The sequence below is a fragment of the Wallemia mellicola genome (assembly GCF_000263375.1).
Source record: "Wallemia mellicola CBS 633.66 unplaced genomic scaffold WALSEscaffold_34, whole genome shotgun sequence".
NCBI classification, from domain to species: domain Eukaryota; kingdom Fungi; phylum Basidiomycota; class Wallemiomycetes; order Wallemiales; family Wallemiaceae; genus Wallemia; species Wallemia mellicola.
In genome coordinates this window covers 13,873-33,025 of record NW_006531991.1, presented here as the reverse complement: position 1 = coordinate 33,025, position 19,153 = coordinate 13,873, and the positions used below count along the sequence as shown (strand labels likewise).

The following is a 19,153-nucleotide window of genomic DNA, read 5'->3' as shown; positions in this document are numbered from 1 at the left end:
AACATCAATCAGTAAACCTTGCTCACTTCAATAGAAACCCACAAGATGAATACACGCCACGTACTACTTTCTACGATAGCTCGTACTTGGATTTTGATCAATTGACACCTAATGAAGTTCTTCACAACACGATTGATCAGTATCCAGCTACTAGTGCGGCAGCTGCAGGTGCATACGAGTATGTTGGTAATTAGTTTATCATTTTATTTAGGATTTTATGTTTTTGTAATTTTGTAATTTATATCGCGCTTAAGGTATGACGTTGATGAGTCTTGAAAAACACTTGGAAGAGATAAGAAAAAGCAAAGATGATTACTTTAAGCTAGCTTTGTACACAATATTACCGAAACTACAGTCACGAGATTGCAGTACAGGCGATAGAATGATATCTGCATATTGCCTCATCGGTTTGTATCTCCCATACGAACTATCACTCAATCCATTCCTAAGTTCAGTTAAACAAGTTTTAGATGAAGAGATTGACGTCAATGGTGACGCTTTACTCGTCTGGTTCCTTGCTACTGTCACCAAAGATGCTAGCTCATTTGGACATGTAGGAAGATACTTAGAAATATGTGCAAACTAACAAAATCTATAGTTTAGCAAAATGACATTAAATGATATTAAAGATGAGTTCGAGAGGACCTCTACGCATTCAGTCAGTCAATACCGGAATATAGAGAAAGAGAAAGAGAAAGTTAGAACAGAGTAAGAGTAGCTGCTGTTACACAATAAGTGGACTCGGATTTAACAATGTCTCAGTGAACAACTACAGGCACTCCTTCAAAAGGCATCAACTTCAACGCTCAATATGTCTGAGCAAAGAGTAGGTAATAACATGTTAACAATAGTCAAAGTCTGATTTAATCCAGAAATTAAAAGAAAATGCATACCTCATCAATACAGTAGATATACCCCCACATCATATACCCGGTCTTATCAACTTCAACCCGCATATAGCAGACACTGTACTCCTGCCAGTGCTGGGGGTATCACCAACGCATCTTTCGCAGTTGACGACGCTTCCACCTCAGAAATCTGTTGTACACGTTATGGCAAACTTAACAAAATCAGCACCAGATTTAATCAAATCAACAATACTAGGACTATTTATAAGTAATGCTATCAATTGGATAAACACAGCTGAAGAGATTGAAGAATCTGGGGTTAAACTTGTGAGCTTTTATGCGGACGTAAGCTTCTGGTAAAAACTAACAACTATAAAAGCTGTGCATGTTCCTTAAGACGATTATCAATCAAGGGGTTTTAACAAAAGAGGACACAATCGTTGTCGAAATTAATCATTTTTGTTTGGCGTATTCAAAGTATAGTGACGCAATAGCTTTGTATACTCAACTAACTTGATTAGATAAAAATTTTTTGATACGTATAAATTTGAACAACCTTCACGCGTCCGCTAATTTAACTTGAACAACTAGAACCTATCTTAGCTGTTTAGTTGCCATTCCTGGTAAATTTAGTCACATTCCAGTGAATAACCTTCAAAGCAAAGGACTGGAACGAGAATTAGTTTCAGCGTTCTTCCAAAGTCATAGAGAATCGTTACATAGCAATTTCAATCCTGATATCAATAGTGGTATGCACAAGGTTCTCGGATTTCTAAGCGTTTTGATTTTGCTTCTCGCATGCGCGTATGGCCAAGATGATAATAGTAGTAGTACATCACTTGTGGAAAATACTTCCACAACCTACACCGCGACAGCTACTTCCATTACAATAACTAGTGAATCATCTTCAATACCAACTCAAACATACGTACCAATCGGCAATGGCAACAATGACACTAACGATGAAAATTTCGATGACGAAGAAGACAAAAAAGACGAACTTCCATTAACGATAAAGATTACTCCTGCATTGGGTGTACTTGGAGCTGTCCTGATAATTACAGCCGTCCCGTTAGCTATATTAGGTAGCACATCGAGATGGACAGGTGTATGTATACCTGTGGCCTATGGATCAATGATTGCACTTATGTGCATACTGTTATCGACAGTGGTATTGCCTAAATTACATTCAATCAACCCTTCAAGAGCATCCAAAGCATTAGAGGGTGAAATTCTCGTCGGATGTGCTATCTTAGGTATCATCGCGGCAGTTGTCAGCTGGTGGTTCCAACGTTATGTCGCTTATGCAGTATGTGGATTTGCAGGTATGACGCTCGCCTGGTGGATCCAATGTTTGCACGATGGAGGCGTTATCCATTCTATGGCTGGTAAATGGATCTTCTACATTGGTTTAGGCACGGTATGTTTGTTCCCCTCACCCTTTCTGCTGTCTTACAACAGTTTAGGTTTGTGTTGTCGCCTCTTTTCATCCAAAAGTAATGCCACATCTCCTGCGCGTATCTACGTCCCTTATTGGTTCTTCGGCATTCATAATAGGTATAGACTGTTTCGTCAAGAGTGGCTTGAAAGAATTTTATGTTTACAATTTAGGATATGACACTCTTTATCCGCCTATTAGGTATGTAATTTCTTTATTTTTATGTCCAGAACTAACCCTAATAGTAGCAAAAACATGGATTTCTTGCTTACGCAAACTGAGATAATCCTTTTGGCAGTTATAGCAGCTACAACGCTGCTCAGTTTAGCATTACAATACCGTCTCGCTATACTCGCAGGTCGCAAGGCAAAAATGGGAAGAGACGAGGAAGCCGCTCGCGATATGGGCTTAGATCCAGACGATACAGACGTCGACTCACTTGAAATGAAAAGAAACAAACGTAGAGATGATGCTCGATTTGCATGGGAAAATCAAAACGGTACACCACGTGGAGCAATAGCTGCTGCGAAGTATGCCGTATCCAACGCACTCTTTAACAAATCATCTACGCCAATAAATGTAAATCTTCACGAAGACGAGCGTCACAGTGGCAGCATGGAAAAGAATAGTTATGGAGACAGTAATAATGTTAGTCCGCAACTTGGTCAAGAATTTCCACAAATGCCTGCTCCAGAAATAATAGATAGACCGCCAAGTCCAAATAGGTCACCTCCACCGTTGTTACCACCGCTGTCAAGCTTCTCAGGTCCATCGGCGGCAGCACCAGAAGATGTAGAAACTAATGATCCACCACCTGCCCTCCCTGCTCCAATGAAACCAGAAGTACAAGAAGGACCACTTCCTGCCCTTGATTTAGGGTTCGGATCAGAGATGCGCACTGAATTGGGACTTCCCGAACCAGACCCAGAAGAACTCAAAGCGGAAGCGCAGATGGCTAAAGTAAAAACACTAGAACCTGCTATACCTCCACGTCCAGATGGAAAGAGACAGAGAGCGCCATCTGCGCCAACGTTACTCAATCGCCAATCATTTGATAAAGCTCAAGAAGACCTCAAACAAAAAGAAGCACTTCTGAGTGATATAGCCAATATCCGTAAATCTATTGATGAATTGAGAAGTAGGAGTACTGATGAGCTGCGCAACACAGCGGACGAGGACGGCAAGGCTGCTAGTAGATCCATGGCTGATTTCCCAATTAGGAAAAACAGCAAAAGGATGAGAGCTCAGTCGACGCAATCATTTGCCAAGGCAGTTAATAAGCCGAATGATGAGGAAGCTCGGTTGTCAGAATGGGAGCAATACGTACGTTCTAGACAACTCTACGCACCACCTTCTGGAGTTAGTAGACAAATTAATCAAGATGATAATATTGAAGTCAGCCCAGCGGTAGCTGCTGCCATGGATCGTAGACGTCGTGCACCAGATTTCAATTCGCTTGTCGGTGGTAAATACATGCCAACTATGGTACAATCAGAAAAACAGGTTTCACATGAAGACTACCAGAGCATCTCGCCGAAGCAGGTAGACGATGGAACTCATTCCCGATCACGAAAGAGTAGCGTAACCTATGAAAATATAGGTAGAGCAACGCCGACATTGGCTAATAGGCCAGCACCTAGAAAGTCGTACTCAAATGATACTGTCACAGGCAATATGGCCTACGCTCGCACATCTACACCAAACACCTTGTCAAAATTCGACAGCAGCGATTATGGAGGTTATAACAACCGTAATAGGAGTAGAAGTATGACAGTCGAGGAACTTCAAGCTAGACATAGGGCCCATCTATCAAGATTACAATCACCGATTAATCAGAAATTTGAGCATGATAGGCGTATGTCAGAATTTCAAGCATACCAAGCATATAAGCAAAGACCCCAGTAATGATGTTGTAATGACGTGTATTTATTAATTTATTAAACCTTTTAGATCTCGTGAATGATTGATATAATGCTGATCTTTTCAAGTTATCAGGATCTCGTCCCGAATACATGAAAACAACATTAGTGATGCTGTAATGCGTGTATATATTAATTAAAATGATTAAAAGCTTCCACTTTAGACATCTTGTATAGGAGCTGTTTCCCAAATATCCAATAATTGTTGTCCAATTCCAGGTTCGACCTCTGTACCATCCCGCGAAACTTTTATTTCACGGTTGCCATTGAAGTGATTACGAATTTTTGTATAAGAGAAAGGTAAGAATTGGACTTTTAACCATTCTAAACTGAAACTATTTTCTATAATTCCAGATGTCATTTTAGCATATCCGAACCATCCGCCGGATCTATTAATTGAGAATAGTAAAATAACCTGTTTTGAAGATCTATATGCTTTGTCTAAAACGTATTCATTATGCGCTTGCGTGGACCATTTACACTTTTTAACACTCTCCAGGAGGTCCTCAAAGCGATGGCTTTTTAAAATAAAATAACGCGTAGGGAAGTGATTAGTGAGGAAGGTTGACGTTGTTGATGTTGAACTTATTGAGCTTGATCTAGATAACGATCTGTTGCTTCGCCGTTCTTCTGATGGCTCATTTTGTTCTGAGATCATTTTGACCCAGTTTCTATGTAATTTGCGACCTCTCTGAGAACCGACTCCGCTCGTTAACTCAGAGTTAGTATCCCGTACACGTACGACAAGCCTTGGCGACCCCATACGGAGCTTGCTACCATTAAAATCACGTATTGCAAGATTGAGTGATTGTTGTGAATTTAAATTAACGAAACAACATCTACTCTTTATCTTACGTTAATTCAATTCAAATAGCGTGTTAAAACGAACCTTATTGATTAAATGCACGGATTCAACACCGCAATTTGGTGACATACTACTGTACTCATTGACACTTAACCTCGGTGAATGCGGTGCTTGTCTTGAAAAGTATTTAAACAATTCCTCTACTGTACTGTCTGATGGAATATTTCCTACCCAAATGCAGTATGTACTTTTGGCTGTGCTTGGCGGATGATAAGCCTTTCTTCTTGAAGTAATCGCTGGTGGTGATGCAACATTCTCAATATGTTGCTGTTGCTGCTCTAGCGTTATATAGCTGCTCTGATAACCACCATTCGGAGGTGATATCAATGGGAAGTATATCCACCCGGGTGCAGCATTTGGATTATAATACCCAAAGTTCATTTTAGATTTTTATCTTTAATTTCGTCCCTATCGTTATAATAGAAGAGACTTTTTCCAGATGTTTCAGTCGAGCTCTTGATGTCTCCACCAGGCTAATTCTTACCCTCCACAAGAATAGGAAGCGGCAGCAATCGAAAGAATTTACAAAAAATGCATATTATACTATTCTATAGATAAATTTATTAAGTCCCCTTCATTTTTTTAGTTCGATTTCTTTAAGACATTGGGTTAAAAGCCGCCTTATTTGCGTTCAGGTACGCAATATGTAAATATTGGTTGAACCAAAAAACATCCGTCATCGCTCGGCTGGCCAACATTTGGGCGAAAATGAAGCCTGAGAAAGCAGGGATTTAAACTAATGCAGTAATCGAGCATATATTTTACTCCTATGTATTGCCTGGCTAGAAAAGTTATAGGAGCTTTTCATTTTGACATAAATGAAGGAACGCGGATCGGAATGTTGCTAAGAACAAAAAAAAATATCATACCTTATTAGGTAAGCGAAATTTGCTTAAAAAGATCCGCCTGGTTTAAATTTTTTTTGAACGGGCTCCCCGTCGCCTAATCCTTGATAGCCGCAGTCAATCTTAAACAAAACAAAGGAATGTATTGCTGCGCTGATTTTTGTCTTATCCCATTCGGCAATTTCAAACTCGATGATAGCAGTTCATCCGTAGCGAGAGAATTGGCAATCGTCCACCAAACACTCGAGCAAACTAGGTTAACGTTCAAGTTAAATGGTCATGGTACTGAAATTGAAGGTGAATGGGATGATGTTACGAGAGCTATAAAGCAATGTCACCAGGCACTCCATGAGCGTGGCGTTAGCCGCATTTGCTCAGATATTAGAATATCGACAAGAATCGATAAGCAGTCAACTGACGGTGCTAATCAAGCCAAGGTTAAAGCTGTTCATGATGTTCTTAATGCGCAATAATATATACCCGATTTGATCAGTCTTTCCTACCCTCGATTACATTGTTCAAGTGCCCTAAAGTTGAGTACCTAACAGCGGCCAAATCAGGGTTATTAGCGTCGTATACCCAGGATATCCGACTAGAGTATGCAGGTGACGGAACTATCGTTGTTGTCCGTTCCGGTGTTGGAGGGTTGACGTTTAATATTGATGGTGAGATTGACCGTGTCTTCTCTTCTCTAAATATGGGTGGTACTCCGCCATCTAGTAATACAAATTGTGCTTCATCTTCCGGATCATGTTTTTTGCGATGTATTAATGCCGAAACAACGACTATCGTGACTGTTACGCATGAGACTAAGACATATATGCCTAGCAATGCACCAAACGTGATCAAAAACGTAACCAGTTGACGTCTGCATGCTTCTATCACCTTCTCTACCGCACCTTTGATCGAGTTAGACTTTCTGACAACGTGGAAAGACACACCTTTTTCACCAGTGTTACTGTCGCCAATTAAGACTTTTTGTAACGGTGTCATAGCGCTGCTTAGTGATGAAGATATATTGAATATGTCCTCAGGAACTGCGTCCGTATAAGTAGATGTCTCACCAACCAAATTATCAGCATACCTCTAAATAAATTCACATGTGCATTGTCATGTATCCACGTCAAGCCACTTTCGAGTGTGTCTATTTTTGATCCAATAACGCATTGAACGTAGTTAGCAATAGCATCCTCAATGAATGTACCGTTGAAAGCAGTCTCAATGGCATTATTTAAACCATCCTCAAACGCAGTTAATGTGTCATTAATGGGAACGACGCCCTCATCTAGCTTTTCGGTGTTAGTTCAGCATGTTCAAATGAAACGTACCCACCCATCCGAATATATCATCATTAATTGTGGTTTCCACGATGTCAATTGCATTATTCGTCTTATTAGCTAGAAATTTTGTTAGATGAGACTATGAACAAAGATGGAAACACTCACATAGTATTCCTGAGGTAGACGCAGCTAACGCCTGTTCAAGTTGCGTCTCTATATTATTATACGAGGATTGCGCGCGTACGATAAACTTATTTTGAAGTTTGTCTATTATAACTAACTGAGCGCCGGTCGACACAAACCCTATGAGGCCCATGCAAAACAGCGTAACGATGTAAGGGTGCATCATAATTAGAGCGAACCACCTTGAACGCAATCGTTAACCATGTAAAATTATGGCAAGATGTAAGTGCCTACCTAATACCATCTCTCCTCGTAGCGGGCATACGACGCGTCCATTTGTATACATAAGGATTTGAGTTGCTGGCGATTAACTCCATCAGATGTCTTTCGTCATGACTTTTCGCAATAGCATAATCTTCAATGAATTGTTTCGTTTGGTAATGTCTACTGCGTTCCAAATATACCAAAAAGATAATGTACAGTAGAGCGAGTATTGATAATGTGATTATTATGACCAACCCTATCTTCTTGATTGTGCTAGCCAGATCGGTCACCACGGATAGGTCCAAATCTGAGCAGAAGTTCAACGATTGAGGTTGTCTTGATGTTGCTAACGCATTAGTATCGTTCGCACTCGTTTTGTAACTGTCGAATTTGCCTTGAACATCGCTTGGATGAAATGTGAATTGAGTATCATTGTTTGTTATCTCACCCACACATAAAGATTATTGAACGGTTCCGATATGCTTGAGATGCGTTATAAAATTTCAGGTGAGTAATGATACACTCACATTCCATTTAAATAATTGCGGAGATCTTCAAGGTCAGGTAGTCTGTCATTTATCTAACATCTGTTGAGGGCGTTTCACTAACTGATACATAACTCACCTCATTAAGAGTATTTTGTACGCTGTCTGGCATTTGAAAGCTATTCAAGGCATCTAGACCGGGTACATTGATAGGATCTATAGATTTTCCGGTCCACGAAATGAGGTCATTAATGCCGTCTATAGCATCATTCGCTACATTGAACGCGCCGCTGACGGCATCGCCGATTGTATGCGCCACATCTTCAATAGCACTGCTGGCTAAGCTAACCAGCTCGGTGACCGCTGCCAGAGCAGCTTGTACTATCAATTGGATAAAGCAGAGCAAAAGTGAACGGTAGAAGTCAATGAAGAACATAACAATAATAGGAATTGCTTTGATGCTTGAGTAGTCTGTAAGCTAGTAAGATAACACCTAATAGATACTCACAGCAACAGTAATACACTCTCTAATCCAGCTATGATATCAGTTATGGAATCTTGCACTTGCTGTCCAAGCTTCCTCTGAGCTTGTAGGGGCATATTAAACGCATCTTCTGCTGTAGCTTGTACATGACGACAAATTGAGTTCGCAGACGCGATTGTTGAACCTGCTATACCATCAATCGTTGTCCTAAAGCTAGCAATAGTGACAATAGCGAAAATAACACCAATGATGAATGGTGCTAGTAAAGTGATAGCAGATCGAGATTTTATACCGAGGTATGGTCGAATTGTAGTCTTTGATGCATCCTGTGCACCAGTCTTCTCTTTCTGATACCAAGCCTGTTGGTTTCTAGCGCGAGTATATGACGGTGGTGCGCTTAATTCCATAGTCTGAAATCAAGAGAAAGAACATCAAGCTAGTATTCCTACCTCTTTGTCCTCTCTAAATAAGGTTCTCATTGTTCAAATGGAGGGATAATGACTTTAGGCAGGAACAGATAGGGAGTGTGATCATAAAAGACAAAGAGAGGTCTTTAATAGATAATATCAAATATCACATATCACATAATATTAGAAACTTCAATCAATCTATTTGTCCTACTTCAAAATACTTAGTTTGCGTTAGCGAAAGCGACACCCTTTTCGATGTTCTTTTGGAGTTCACCGAGTGCTTCAGCAAAGAGCTGCTTCTCGTAGTCACTGATTTGACCAATTGATGAGACCTTTTCGACACCGTTTGGACCGAGGGTGACTGGGACAGAGAAGTATTCGAGCTCAGCACCAATTTCCTTTTGGATTTCCTTACCACCGGCGACGTGGTTGAGGTTGACGAATGATGGGACGGTGACAGACTTGCCGTTCAAACCTTGGATGAATTCGTCTGCGAACTTGGCAGCAGCGAATGCCATGGAGAGAGTAGCTGAACCTGCACCATCCTTGGCCTTGACAACTTCGTCACCACCGAATTGGATTCTGTTAACGAGTGCCTCGTGGACTTCCTTTTGGAGTTCTGTCTTTGGTTGAGCTTGTGAGATGAGTGGAAGGATGGTCTTTCCAGAGTGACCACCGTAGACTGGGACAGTGTAGTTTGGACCTTCAGTTGGCTTGCCTGAGGATTCGGCGATGAAGGTGGATGCACGGGTAACATCGAGGGTGGTAACACCGAAGAGCTTGTTAGCATCGAAAACGCCTGCCTTCTTCAAAACTTCAGCAGCGATTGGAACGGTGGAGTTGACTGGGTTTGAGACAACTTGGATAGAGGCCTTTGGTGCGTGTTCAGCGACAGCCTTGACGAGGTCTCTGACGATAGAGGCGTTGGTGTTGAAAAGATCGTCTCTGGTCATACCTGGCTTTCTTGGGACACCAGCTGGGATGATGACGACTTCGGCGCCCTTAAGGCATTCGCCAATGTTCTCTGGGTTGTAGCCCTTGACTTGTGCGCTTGTTGGGATATGGGACAAATCAGCAGCGACACCTGGTGCACCCTTCAAATCGAGCAAGCTGAGCTTAGTGACGTTGTTGTTGAGCTTGCAGAGGAGAGAGAGTGGTTGACCGATACCACCGTTTGCACTGTTTATCGTCAGTTTTTGAGTGTATGAAGAGATAGCACTCACCCGAGGACAGCGACGTGTCTGTTTGATCTGGCGGTGTTGCTGAATGCACGAGCGACAGTTGGAATCATTTTTAGTGTTTTAGTCTTGGTGGTTACTGAGAAAGATGCGATCCGATCTGATTGCAAAAGAATATTTTATTTTCAAAGCTACTTAAGTGAACAATATGCTATTATTATATACCTTACACTGTGTATTTTTTTACGTCTGTGCTTTTCAACCTCTCACCTACCGTCCAGACACAGTAGCGGTAAATCTCGGATTAAGGATTTTGTGTAGTTGGTTACTGTTTATTATATCTGTAGTTCGCTTCCTGCTATTTAATCTCTCTATTAGGCCGTAAAATGCGTATATCAGTTAAATACTATTTTTAATATAAAGATGAGTACTCTAGTGTACGTATATGTAATCATGTATTATACATCTCCACATAAATAAGTCATCTCTCGCCCGACGACCCAGGCAGCTGGCTACGTAGGGATCAAGAAATCTTATAAAATATTGTATAGGTATGATCTCTATATATATACAGACATATATATTCCTAACAAATTTCCCATCATCTCTATCAAAGTGGCAATTGCACCCCTCAACTCCGTACTATCAAGACGGCGAAACTGAATGAGTGCACGCAGCATACGCAGCGGCTCACCAGTTTCAACATCGAGCTCAGCTGGAGGAGAATATATCAGTACAAATCTAAATGGTATTTCAAATCTCGCTAGAGCAGATGCAGATCTCATCCCAAAATCAGTCATAGATCTCAATGAAGACAGATATTCAGACGAAAATAAGCATGCATCTACACTAGTGAAGCCGTTTATACACGACAGGTCTATTAGTTATGTCGATGGTGTGCCTCCAGAAGTCTATCTACTCCAAAACCAGACGGGTGAACTTAATCTCGACAGCAGCCAATACAATCAGTTATTACAAAGGGCCTTTACTGCACCTATGTCATCTAGATTAGGTCACCTCGCGCAGCCAGGTTTATCTAACTTCATCCACACTTCAGATGATGCCTCTGATTCACACCCAAAAGCCTTACAAAACCAAACGTCACAGGAGCTCGCCAACCTTGTTCAATTAACAGTACAGACTATCATACAATTATCACCACCACACTTACTTGATTTTGCGAAAGAACAGTATGCAGCTTGTGGACTTACCTTCCCAACACCTTCAGTCTCATCCTTTTTGACAGTATCAAAGGTCTTAAACTACCTTTCGGTATTTCCATCTTCCTCCAAATCAAGTCGTTTAATGTCACCAAAGTTCAATAAATCATGGGATATTGGTGAAATGTTGCAGGGTATCGCTGACAGTCTAGCTGGTTTAGCTGCAGAACGCTCGATAAACATCGTCATAGCTCATGCTGGTGCTAATCTACAGCATGTATCTGTCAAAGGTGATCGAGCTAGTATAAATGAAGGATCTCTATCTTTTGGATTGTTGCATGTGAGTTTTTATCAAAGCATAGGTCACATCTGACTTCATATTAGATTCTCAGAAGGATTTTGGATACAGCATTGCCAGGATCGTCATTAGAGATCAGTCTCCATATAACTCCTGAGCCTGATGATGAGACTGAGACCAAAACATCACGTCTTACTTGCACCTTCGAAATCCAGCACTATCATCCTAAAGCATCAGCTTTTTCACTCCAACAACAAAACATACCTTCACCTTTTCTCGCCAATCTAGTAACTCGTCACATACTCAGTGACTTAGTCGTAGATCTCAAATCTAGACCAGTGTTCGCATGTACTCCAGACGAACCTCATAGGAGATGCTACGATTTTGTTCTCAGCCTTCTTGAAGGCGACCCTCTACCCGAGTGTTTGCTTACACCAGAAGAAGAAGCTAGTCGGCAGCCATTCGGACAAAATTTCGCATTAGCACGTGAACCTACTATCAGGGAGTTAGAAACTTTGGCAACCAAAGACCTTCACAACTATGAAGCAGAATTCTATTGTCACCCTGATAACATTTTCGCGAAACACATTTGTGGATACCTTTCCTCATGGAGAATGCAAGTCAATGTTCACAATATAGATAATGGAGACTCCGCCAACGATCTGTCTTCTCAAAGCCAAAACACGAAAGTTCCTCTAACAACAGAACGCACTAGTGAGAATGAAGAAATGACACCATCGGATGTATCCAATGACAACACGTCTTTTGAGACTGGTTTAGGTGTTAATAGTGAAAACCACACAATTGGTGCAGAGGATGAATCAGGAAAACACACAGATATACCGAATAAAGCTCGCTTTATTATAATAGATGACGATATTATTACGTTTAAGAAAACGCTCAACAGTGAGCGGCTGAAGGTAATAAGAAGATATCATCAATCGCTTGCTTCTCAAACGAAGGTTTTAAATCCTCAAACGAATCGGCCAAGTTTACATTCAAGGCATACGAACTCAAGTCAACTAGACCAGCCATCATCTTCACAGATAAATAATGGCGGACCATACTTCATCCATTTTACCAGTCTTGAGAATTACAAACTTGTGATTGATGCAATACTCTCGGCTAGGGTACCTCTAGACACATCAAGTAATGAATCTTTCAATTTCGACTTGCCTAATATACAAGTACTGCCAAAGCCAGCAGGGCCTCGAAGAGTCTTGACAGCTTTGCATACATCTATTAATAAACCAGTTGTTGATCCTCATTTCCGTCCATTGGCAACTACACCCCTATCCCCTAGCGTGTACACAGGTACATCGGGATCAAGGTCCTCGTTTTACTCGTCGTTTAATGCGTCAAGGTCTTCACTTGGACGTACTGAGGAAGATAAAACGCCATCAGATCAAATTGGTCACAGGTCACCATCGATATCGAGCCAGCAATTGAATGACAACTTGTCACCTCAATTCCATCACAAGAATCTCGCCAATGATTCTCAATCAAATGTTAGCTCGATTTCACGAGGTAGTCAATCAGTGACTTCGCCTATGGATACAACAGCTATAAATTACTTTTCACATAAAGCTGCAGAACTTGGTGACGGTAATAAGGGTATGTTGATTCAATCACACGATGGTAGAGCAGCTGGTGTATTCTTCGATCCAACTCAGTCGCCAGTTGAAGAACTTCATTCGGATGAGAAGAATGAAAACGTAGAAACAAAGGGTAGTAATACGACCCAGGCATCGTCTAATCCAAGTAGAGTCAAGCGTAATAGACGTCATTCAAACGCCAACCCAGCTGTCAGTCGACATGGTAGCGTCAGACGTTCAGCACTTTACAAGCCAAATATTGGATTGAAGGAAATGATAGATAGAGCAAAGTCGAATGGATTAGTAGAAGATGAAAGGGCTGAAGATGAAGACTCCAAAAATGCTAATATTGTCAGCAGAGCGTCAACCACGGCTTTGCATGAAGTCGCTCAAGAGTCTGCTGAAAGGCCGGACACGCTTAATCATTCACAGTCAGATCCACCTCCAGCGATGTATGCAGATGCAGCACCTTCTATTACGTCGTTGCCTAAATTCACACTTGACGAATCTGAGGATATTCCACGACCACCATCGAGTGATCAACACGGTACACCAACACCTACACAGTCAGTCAAAGGGATACCAGGACCTGATAAAAAGAAATCAAATAGTAGCCAGACTGAAGTATCTCAGAAATCTGTGAGCACAGCATCAGCTTCTACATCTACCAGTACCGTAAAAGAGGGATCAAACGCTAGTGTGTCTACATTTGGCGGAAATAGTTTGGATATACCTAAAACAGATTCACCTGATGTTACCCAAGAACAGAAAGAGAATCCATTCGACAACCTCGTTGAAAGATCGCCTGGTGAGAGGCCAGCACTTAATACAAGGCAGAGATCAAAGTCCGTCTTGAAATCAATTAAGGATGCTGCTCAAGCTGCCAGAAGAGATGTTCAAAGTAAATACAATGAATCGAAGACCAATGATTATCCGGCCAAGTCCGTGAGCAGCGGTTGGATGAGTGGAAGTAACGTAACACCACCAGTTAATGTACTTATCGTTGAGGGTCGGTTTTGGTTTTTCTTCTTATCATAATTACTAACAACACATGCAGATAACCCAATTAACCAAACTATTCTTAAGAAATTCATGACGAGACGTAATGTAAAATACGATATCGCGTTGAATGGTGAAGAAGCTGTCGAGAAATGGAGAACAGGTACATTCCATTTAATTCTGGTGAGTTTATTTGCGGGCGCACAACATGAGCTGACAGATGTATAGATGGATTTAGCTTTACCTATCATGAGTGGTGTAGAGGCAGCTAGACAAATAAGAGCTATGGAAAAGAATCAAAACATCGGCGTTTTCCCATCAACACCGCCGTCAGAATTACCTAGACAAGCAAGTGAACCATCGGATGATTTACCACATGATGCTTCCATACGATCATTTGCTAGCTCGATACAAACGAATTTCAAATTCAGGTCTCCAGTTATTATAGTGGCCCTAACAGCTTCCTCTGCAACTTCTGATAGAGTTGCAGCACTAGAGGCAGGGTGTAATGATTTCTTAACGAAACCCGTTAATTTCCAATGGTTGGAGCGTAAGATTATTGAATGGGGATGTATGCAAGCTTTGATCGATATTGACGGTTGGAAATCATTCCGTATGAAGCGTTTTGCAGAATCTGAGGATAAAACTCCAAAATTATAATTATGGGTGAGGCTCTCATTTCATTTCAGAAGTTATAGGCTAACATAGAGGTAGTTTTGATTATTCACTTTTCTACTTTCTGGTTTTCAATTCAATTTAGCTCTTGGTTTACAGATTATTTTGGTATCTAAATTGAACTACTGAGCAGGTGTATTTTATACAAACACAATTACGAATTAGGGACAATAGTACGCGATATACGCATATTCAAATATGGACATGGGTATATTCATTCTTTGTACAAATTCAAGATTGTTATGAAAGCTGTAGTAGCTATTAAACATGTATTCATTTCAGTGTAAAAGAATTAACTCACATCTTCATCTCTGTAGACTGTTATTTCTTGTTGTTTGAAGTATCTCCTATTCTCCTCATCTATGAGAACCAAATTGAGGTAATATCTTACAGAGAATTTCTTATTGACATCTCTGAATGTAGGTGTTAAGTCAAATCCACCGAGGAAGAGTCGTATTGGGATGGTTTCACCTCTTACTGGTGCACCATCCATAATTTCATACTTTGTTATTGTATCAGATTCATTGTATTGATTATGACCACTTCCAGTGCTTTCACGCTTTATTATCGATAATTCCATATGTTTTATTTTAATTCTAACTAATAAGAAGAATATCTTTCCAACTATGACATCTTTAAGGTGATACTTTGATTTGCTATATTCGAATTCAATGTGTAAACAATCTTCAATACCGACTTCCATTTTAATAACGTCGTTAATTTCAGGTGGCATACGATGTGAATGTACGTAGAGTTCTTTCTCGCGTACGACATCATTCATACGCCTTGATAAAGTTACTCTAATGAGGTATCTCAAATTAACGTTTATACCATGATAACTTTCATATGCTTTTTCAACATTCTTGAAATTGAAATCGAATGTTTGAGAAGAACGGAGATCACCAGCGCCAGCGAGTTCTTGTGAGAGTGTGAGAAAGTCATGATGATTAGATTTATCATTAAATAATTCAATTGTACCAATGAATTCAACCTTTATACCTTCATGCGTTATCTTTTTGCCATCCTTAACTCTAACCGATACCTAAATATTGATTAAGAGGGGGTGCATCTGAGTATGAATACGACTAACCTGACCATTAACATTCTCGCCATCATAATAAATTGGACAATTAGTCTTACGGTCTTTCTGATCTTTCACTTCGGCTGTCCTGCGATCTTGCTCTTCATTGAGGGCTATTGATAGCTCAACTGAAGGGCCAAATCCGAGGAATGACATGCTTTTATATGATCCTGCGTAGTCTTCGATTGTGATTTACTAGTCTTTATGACACTTTGGTCACTTTTAGTCACTTAAGCTGATGAATGCTTATTCCAAAGATAAAAGCAATAGAAATTATATATTTTTATGAGAAACATTATAGTGTTGTATTATTTATTTATTTATTTTCTAACCTTCTTTTTTTTAGAAATCAATGTGCATTAAGAATAACAAATTTTGAGTCAATCAACTATCTAAATTAAAGAATTGTTCAGATTTTTTACGTCAACATAGCAGTTTAAACACCACCACCACTTGCAGCTGCTGGGCTGTTAGCATCTGCTGCAGCACCATGTCCAACTGGGTTTGGTCCTTCAGGACCTCCGAGGTGGGTTTGTGCTACGTGTTCTTGCAATGAAGCTGGAACTTGTGAAATGATTGATGTGAAAGCGTTACTGAGGGAAACTTCCTTAAGACCTGATGCGAGATCGAGGAACTCGGTGAAGTTGACACCATCTAAATTACGTCAATATTAGTGTGTAACATAAAAAAAAATCTCACCTCTGTGTTGAGTGTCTCTAAGGACATCAGTGATAGCTTGCTCTGAAACATTCTCATAACCAAGGTTGTGAAGTGATTTGCCAAGGTCTTCACGTGTAATTGATCCATCATGATCAACATCCAATGCAGCGAATTTGTCCTTAAGTGTCTCCAATTCAGATGGTGAGAATTGTGCTCTGGCGAAGACAGCATCTTCAATTTCCTTAGATTCTCTGTCAACAACCTTACCACTTCTGACATCACCCAATGAAAGGTTTTGCTTGGTTGGTGGAAGACCCATGGTCATGAGGTATTCCTTACCCTCATCGAATTCTTGTTGCTTACGGCTAAGATCCCAACCTAATTCTTCTGCCATAATGTCAACGACTCTTGGAAGTGCTTCAAGTGATGCTTGAGCATTCAAGAATGAAAGTCTAGTTCTACGTGCAATAACATCAGTTGAGGTTTGAGCGTATTCTGAGCGACAAGCGTATCTAACTTCAGATTCAAGGAATGGGTATGTGGTGGCGAGTCTTGTACCGTGAATTGGCCATCTCAATCCAGTTGCTTCAGTCATAGCAGCAACGTTCCATGCTAATGAACCGTATGTAGCAGACAAGTGCTTAGCAACATCAGTTTCCAAACCGAATTGTTGGATAAGCTTGATGAACATCATAGGAGTCCAGCCATGTGATCCTACAAGCTTGACCTTGGTGGTTTGGCATTTTCTTGGTTCAAGACCGAATTCCTTGATAGCGGCGTCAACTGTTTCTTCGGCCATCGCACGGTAGGTAGTCCATTTACCACCTGCGATAGTCAAAAGACCAGCCTTTGAGATGTTAATCATGTGGTTTCTGACAAGTGATTGAGTGTTCTTTGCTGCTGGATCACGAACGAGTGGTCTAAGTCCTGACCATGCGGAGAGAACATCACCACGACGGACCTTAAGGTCTGGTGAGAGGTATCTACGGACTTCATCGATAATCCATTGGATTTCCTCTTCCTTTGGTGCTGGGTTACGCTCAACCTTTGATGGTGAGTCGGTTGTACCAGCGATGACATTTCCTAACCATGGCAAGAAGAAAATGACACGACCGTCAGATGTGTTTGGATCAATCAAACCGAGCTCTGGGGAACAGTAGTATGATGGAAGGGTAATGTGAACACCTGATGATGGTGCAACAATTTCTTGAGTTTGTGGTTCATCGAATTTACGGATACCATCTGAGAATGGACCAGTTGCGTTGATGACACCCTTGGCCTTAACATCCCATTCAGTCTTGTGGATGTTGTCTCTCAGTCTAGCACCTTCAATCTTGCCGTTTGCATCCTTTGAAAGGCTGACGACTTCAGTGTGGTTTGCAACTGTGGCACCGTGGTGTACAGCAGTCATGATCAAAGCCATGTTCATACGTGCATCGTTGTGTTGACCATCGTAGTAAACAACTGATCCAACGAGACCGTCTGACTTAAGCATTGGGAATGATTCAACTGTCTTGCCCTTGAACATGGCGTATGAAGATTCCATGTTTTGTGATCCGGCAAGGAAATCGTAGACCTTACAACCGATGAAGAAGTAAGGAAGTTGCCACCAAGTGTAGACTGGCAACATAATTGGAAGAGGTTGTGAGAGGTAAGGAGCGATATCCAAGAATGTCTTACGTTCGTGAAGGGCTTCACGGACGAGTTTCCATTGCTATAGATTGTTAGACATAAAGATTCAATTTGCAAGATCATACTCACCTCGTAATCGAGTTCAAGGATAGCTTTTTGGAGGTATCTGACACCACCGTGAACCAACTTTGTGGATTTTGATGAAGTACCAGATGAGAAATCGTCACGTTCGACGAGTGCGGTCTTGTAGCCTCTAGTAGCAGCATCTACTGCGACACCGGCACCTGTGGCACCACCACCGACGATAAGCAAGTCCCAAAGTTCTTCCTTTTCGGCAGAGTTAGTGGCACCTAACTTTGCGAGCATCTGATCACGTGTAGGTGGTGTCCAGAGTGCAGATGGGCGACGATCAACTGAGTCGTCCATGCTGATAGATTCCTTTTGCGCGTTTAAGTAGGCATAACTGGATAAACCGAATGCAGCGGTTGAGCCAATGAGGCCATTCCTAGACAAGAGTCTTGATGAGGCTCTTCTGAACATTTATTAATAGAAGATGGTAGTAGCTAATTAAGAAGTGCGGCTAACTAAAAGCGCCTAATTTGGAGTGCACTCAATTAGCTCATCCAGTATCCACACATTATAAAATAATGATAATTAATTTACATTTCATATACAGACTCTTTAATTTCTTATTCAGCAGTCATACTGGTCGGATTCGTCGGTCGAGAGTATTTGAAAACGCGGGGCAACACAATTGCCTAGAATCCTAATCCGTGAAAGGTAATAGGTTGACTTGCTGATAAGAATACTAATAATGGGTTAATGCAATCTAAGCAACTCTAGCCTATATTGCTGTTCATTTTGTGTTGTAATAACAAATCTTCTGCGGTTTCCTGAGACGCCAACATGAGTAA

General features: G+C 41.0%; 8 protein-coding genes across 8 annotated transcripts; 3 read left to right on the top strand and 5 right to left on the bottom strand.

Annotated features, from left to right (window-relative positions):
• Window positions 1–267: 267 nt before the first annotated feature.
• On the top strand, window positions 268–5,470 carry WALSEDRAFT_61608 (hypothetical protein). Its single transcript, XM_006960729.1, has 7 exons — window positions 268–553; window positions 599–826; window positions 873–1,175; window positions 1,228–2,268; window positions 2,315–2,487; window positions 2,535–5,049; window positions 5,095–5,470. Exons 4-6 carry the CDS (start codon window positions 1,600–1,602, stop codon window positions 4,189–4,191), a joined length of 2,499 nt encoding a protein of 832 aa, XP_006960791.1. The 5' UTR covers window positions 268–553; window positions 599–826; window positions 873–1,175; window positions 1,228–1,599; the 3' UTR covers window positions 4,192–5,049; window positions 5,095–5,470.
• WALSEDRAFT_70821 (hypothetical protein) lies at window positions 2,524–5,524 on the bottom strand. Its single transcript, XM_006960728.1, has 2 exons — window positions 5,095–5,524; window positions 2,524–5,049 (listed from the first exon to the last, which is right to left on the bottom strand). The coding sequence occupies exons 1-2, from the start codon at window positions 5,449–5,451 to the stop codon at window positions 4,366–4,368; spliced, it is 1,041 nt and encodes a 346-aa protein (XP_006960790.1). The 5' UTR covers window positions 5,452–5,524; the 3' UTR covers window positions 2,524–4,365.
• Window positions 5,525–5,690: 166 nt separating this feature from the next.
• WALSEDRAFT_41721 (MTH1187/YkoF-like protein) lies at window positions 5,691–6,802 on the top strand. The gene has a single exon (XM_006960727.1). The coding sequence runs from the start codon at window positions 6,056–6,058 to the stop codon at window positions 6,386–6,388; it is 333 nt and encodes a 110-aa protein (XP_006960789.1). The 5' UTR covers window positions 5,691–6,055; the 3' UTR covers window positions 6,389–6,802.
• A 3-nt stretch (window positions 6,803–6,805) lies between these two features.
• On the bottom strand, window positions 6,806–9,030 carry WALSEDRAFT_30591 (hypothetical protein; the record flags this gene model as incomplete). Its single annotated transcript, XM_006960726.1, has 10 exons — window positions 6,806–6,834; window positions 6,857–6,952; window positions 7,000–7,200; window positions 7,244–7,312; window positions 7,361–7,560; window positions 7,613–7,987; window positions 8,110–8,162; window positions 8,207–8,528; window positions 8,576–8,961; window positions 9,001–9,030. The coding sequence occupies 10 exons, from the start codon at window positions 9,028–9,030 to the stop codon at window positions 6,806–6,808; spliced, it is 1,761 nt and encodes a 586-aa protein (XP_006960788.1).
• A 20-nt stretch (window positions 9,031–9,050) lies between these two features.
• WALSEDRAFT_61605 (malate dehydrogenase) lies at window positions 9,051–10,281 on the bottom strand. Its single transcript, XM_006960725.1, has 2 exons — window positions 10,185–10,281; window positions 9,051–10,140 (listed from the first exon to the last, which is right to left on the bottom strand). Exons 1-2 carry the CDS (start codon window positions 10,250–10,252, stop codon window positions 9,183–9,185), a joined length of 1,026 nt encoding a protein of 341 aa, XP_006960787.1. The 5' UTR covers window positions 10,253–10,281; the 3' UTR covers window positions 9,051–9,182.
• Window positions 10,282–10,802: 521 nt separating this feature from the next.
• Window positions 10,803–14,851, top strand: WALSEDRAFT_30589 (hypothetical protein; the record flags this gene model as incomplete). The annotated part of the gene is made up of 4 exons (XM_006960724.1): window positions 10,803–11,639; window positions 11,684–14,201; window positions 14,250–14,374; window positions 14,420–14,851. 4 exons carry the CDS (start codon window positions 10,803–10,805, stop codon window positions 14,849–14,851), a joined length of 3,912 nt encoding a protein of 1,303 aa, XP_006960786.1.
• A 187-nt stretch (window positions 14,852–15,038) lies between these two features.
• WALSEDRAFT_34232 (vacuolar protein sorting-associated protein 26) lies at window positions 15,039–16,200 on the bottom strand. The gene is made up of 3 exons (XM_006960723.1): window positions 15,957–16,200; window positions 15,168–15,908; window positions 15,039–15,115 (listed from the first exon to the last, which is right to left on the bottom strand). Exons 1-3 carry the CDS (start codon window positions 16,101–16,103, stop codon window positions 15,107–15,109), a joined length of 897 nt encoding a protein of 298 aa, XP_006960785.1. The 5' UTR covers window positions 16,104–16,200; the 3' UTR covers window positions 15,039–15,106.
• Window positions 16,201–16,293: 93 nt separating this feature from the next.
• WALSEDRAFT_34230 (putative glycerol-3-phosphate dehydrogenase) lies at window positions 16,294–18,799 on the bottom strand. Its single transcript, XM_006960722.1, has 3 exons — window positions 18,369–18,799; window positions 16,647–18,321; window positions 16,294–16,601 (listed from the first exon to the last, which is right to left on the bottom strand). Exons 1-3 carry the CDS (start codon window positions 18,777–18,779, stop codon window positions 16,384–16,386), a joined length of 2,304 nt encoding a protein of 767 aa, XP_006960784.1. The 5' UTR covers window positions 18,780–18,799; the 3' UTR covers window positions 16,294–16,383.
• Window positions 18,800–19,153: the final 354 nt, after the last annotated feature.

Coding starts and splice junctions, on each gene's coding strand:
- WALSEDRAFT_61608 (XM_006960729.1), top strand. CDS start 1,600: ATGCACAAGGTTCTCGGATTTCTAAGCGTTTTGATTTTGCTTCTCGCA. Junction 2,269..2,314: donor TCTACATTGGTTTAGGCACG/GTATGTTTGTTC, acceptor ACAACAGTTTAG/GTTTGTGTTGTCGCCTCTTT. Junction 2,488..2,534: donor ACTCTTTATCCGCCTATTAG/GTATGTAATTTC, acceptor CCCTAATAGTAG/CAAAAACATGGATTTCTTGC.
- WALSEDRAFT_70821 (XM_006960728.1), bottom strand. CDS start 5,451: ATGAACTTTGGGTATTATAATCCAAATGCTGCACCCGGGTGGATATAC. Junction 5,050..5,094: donor CCGTGCATTTAATCAATAAG/GTTCGTTTTAAC, acceptor CGTAAGATAAAG/AGTAGATGTTGTTTCGTTAA.
- WALSEDRAFT_41721 (XM_006960727.1), top strand. CDS start 6,056: ATGTATTGCTGCGCTGATTTTTGTCTTATCCCATTCGGCAATTTCAAA.
- WALSEDRAFT_61605 (XM_006960725.1), bottom strand. CDS start 10,252: ATGATTCCAACTGTCGCTCGTGCATTCAGCAACACCGCCAGATCAAAC. Junction 10,141..10,184: donor AGACACGTCGCTGTCCTCGG/GTGAGTGCTATC, acceptor GACGATAAACAG/TGCAAACGGTGGTATCGGTC.
- WALSEDRAFT_34232 (XM_006960723.1), bottom strand. CDS start 16,103: ATGTCATTCCTCGGATTTGGCCCTTCAGTTGAGCTATCAATAGCCCTC. Junction 15,909..15,956: donor GCGAGAATGTTAATGGTCAG/GTTAGTCGTATT, acceptor ATCAATATTTAG/GTATCGGTTAGAGTTAAGGA.
- WALSEDRAFT_34230 (XM_006960722.1), bottom strand. CDS start 18,779: ATGTTCAGAAGAGCCTCATCAAGACTCTTGTCTAGGAATGGCCTCATT. Junction 18,322..18,368: donor TCCTTGAACTCGATTACGAG/GTGAGTATGATC, acceptor AACAATCTATAG/CAATGGAAACTCGTCCGTGA. Junction 16,602..16,646: donor TAGAGACACTCAACACAGAG/GTGAGATTTTTT, acceptor GACGTAATTTAG/ATGGTGTCAACTTCACCGAG.